Consider the following 2519-nt stretch of genomic DNA (forward strand, 5'->3'; position numbering starts at 1 on the left):
TTACCACGTGAATATCTGGGTCCTACTCAGACGCGTGGCATGTCTCGCAGCCTATCGGATAACTAGAACAAAACACTGGACCCATAGGCGATAACAAAACTATGTAATAAGATGGCAAACTAGATTGAATCAGATGTCCAATGATTGAAGAAGTAAGTCGCCGAGATGCGCTTTTTATTGAAATATAAAGAAAGAAAACACAAATAAGATGGTCTACAAATATTGGAGTCTTGTTATCTAGGTATTGAAAACAACAGCAAGAACATGTCCGTGACTTCAACTTTATTATGGAATTAACAAACATCCCCGCTTGGTGCAGAGTCATCTCGTTGCAAATTTTCCCCTGGCATCGCTTTTCTTCGTCGTTGCCGACAACTGAGGGCATGGCAAAATAAATTGTCTTCATTAGAAACAACTATTATCTGTCGACAATAAGGTAGTCAAATTAAGGTAGGTAATGAGATTAACTTACATTAATGCGCATACTGTCCATCCCAGTGGCCAGCTGAAGTATAAGCTAATTAATGATCAGCGGCTGCGTAATAACGTTCATGGTGATCATCAGGGCAGAAAAAACTGATATCTCTGTCGTTCACCTTCTGAAGGGGTCTCGCGTTTATATCAAAGCCCTATACACACAGCACAAAACAAACAAATATATGCACTTTGCTTCCATGAAAAAAATGGAGAAATTAATTAACTGGACAACGTAATAGTTACATCATGGACGGCGTCCGCGAGAAGCTTCAGCTGCTCACTCGACACGGTGGCAACCTGCAAAACCAAATCCCCGATTTCAAAAATCTCATCACAAATCAGGTCCATAAGCCAATTTCCCCATAAGTTTAGCATTTGCGATCAAAATGAGGTTGGTAAAAGTCACTAAGAACAAAGGTACCCTCTTGATGACGGTCCAGATGACACCCTCGTCGCACCCCGGCGTGGTGAGGGAGCCCATGTATCGGTAATAGGCTTCGCCATCGCCCCTTGCGACCCAAGGATCAACCACGCCGACGTTCTCCTCCTTCTCATTCGTGTTGGCCATCCTCTGCAAGTAAGACTCCAGCTGCATAGATGCATGCAACAGATTGGTTGAAATCGGGGAACGAATTAAAGATATACTCCCTCCGTTCACAAATATAAGACGTCTTAACTTTGTTGTGAATTATATAGACACGTTGGTTTTACCGTGTTTGTCCACTCATTTCAGTATATATGTAGACTGTAGTCCATATTTTACAGAGGAAGTAGTACATTTGCAGGAAATGGATGGATTTCGAGAGACCTACATACCTCATGCAGGAAATGGTCGCGCCTGCCAATCTTGTAGAGGAGGCCGATCACGGCAGCCTTGTTCTCGGCGCTAAGATGAACCATGTGGAGCTCCATGTTGTACCGGCAGCCGTTTACGCGGTGCTCGCTGGGGGTGTGCCAGTGTAGCTGCCTGAGGTGATACGCGGTACCATTGATCCACATGCTCCCGGCGTCGCCATGGAACGTCACCGTGATGTCATGGCCGCGGTTGACCATGGAGGCCTCGGCGGGACGGTAGGAGTGGTTGAGGTAGCCCAGGTGGGGCGCCTGCGAGGCAAGGCGGTCGGAGAGGTCGACGGGCGACTGCATCAGCCCAGTGCCGCACGTCGCCCACTCTTCCTTGATATTTCCCCAGTTCTCTGGCCCGTTCTCCGCCCCGTAGACGTAGCTGAACTCCGACTCATCCTCTGCATGCAAGAGATGTACGCACAGGGATGAATTAATTCATGGTATAAGAGTTGACCAAGACATGCGCGCACAAGACGTATAGAAGATTTGCGCTCGACAGAGCTCACCAGTTTCTTGCTGGGCTCTGGCCGCCGGAACGACGGCTGAGAGCAGCAGGAAGAGGAGGAGGGCCGAGACCGCGTCGTGGAGGTGGCGAGCTGAACGCATATTGCTTCTTTGTGTTTTGTGTTGTGTGCCTGCAAGCTAGGTGGGTTATCGAAGAAGGGCAGCCTGGTGGGGTATATATACACAAATTTTCTGGTAAAGTTAGCTGATGCCTGATGGGATGCATCGATATATACTCTGTATATATCCATCCACATGTGGGTTTCAAAAATATCCTATACTAGTAAGTGTATAGTCTCTCCGTTCCTTTTTATTAGGTGTAGTTTCACTAATTTGGGAATAATACGGGACTGAAATGCTCATGCTTACAACGTTGATTAGAAAATTGATGATCCTTCCAGTTTTTATTTTAAACACCGTACAATCTCAAGGTAACTCGGTAAATTACGTAAACAATCATTCCGATTCAAGGAGGGATGCAATTGTCATGTGGCTATGAAAAGCTGTATACCTAACAATTTGGAATTTACCTTAGAAACAAATACACCCAATAAACATGTTAGAGCATGTGTAACATATGCTCAGCGAGCGGCAGCGTGCCGCGCGCGTATGGTCCCTGGGTCAGTAGGCTTTATGTGGACAGCGGGAATCACATTCGGTAGAAAACTTGGAAATGTCAGACGTGTCACATG

General features: G+C 46.3%; 1 protein-coding gene across 1 annotated transcript; it reads right to left on the reverse strand.

Moving 5' to 3' along the window:
- Positions 1-122: 122 nt before the first annotated feature.
- LOC119335455 (alpha carbonic anhydrase 7-like) lies at positions 123-1965 on the reverse strand. Its single transcript, XM_037607582.1, has 6 exons — positions 1830-1965; positions 1294-1721; positions 899-1066; positions 721-774; positions 473-629; positions 123-375 (listed from the first exon to the last, which is right to left on the reverse strand). Exons 1-5 carry the CDS (start codon positions 1927-1929, stop codon positions 522-524), a joined length of 858 nt encoding a protein of 285 aa, XP_037463479.1. The 5' UTR covers positions 1930-1965; the 3' UTR covers positions 123-375; positions 473-521.
- Positions 1966-2519: the final 554 nt, after the last annotated feature.

The sequence above is a fragment of the Triticum dicoccoides genome, chromosome 7B, assembly GCF_002162155.2.
Source record: "Triticum dicoccoides isolate Atlit2015 ecotype Zavitan chromosome 7B, WEW_v2.0, whole genome shotgun sequence".
Lineage (NCBI taxonomy): Eukaryota > Viridiplantae > Streptophyta > Magnoliopsida > Poales > Poaceae > Triticum > Triticum dicoccoides.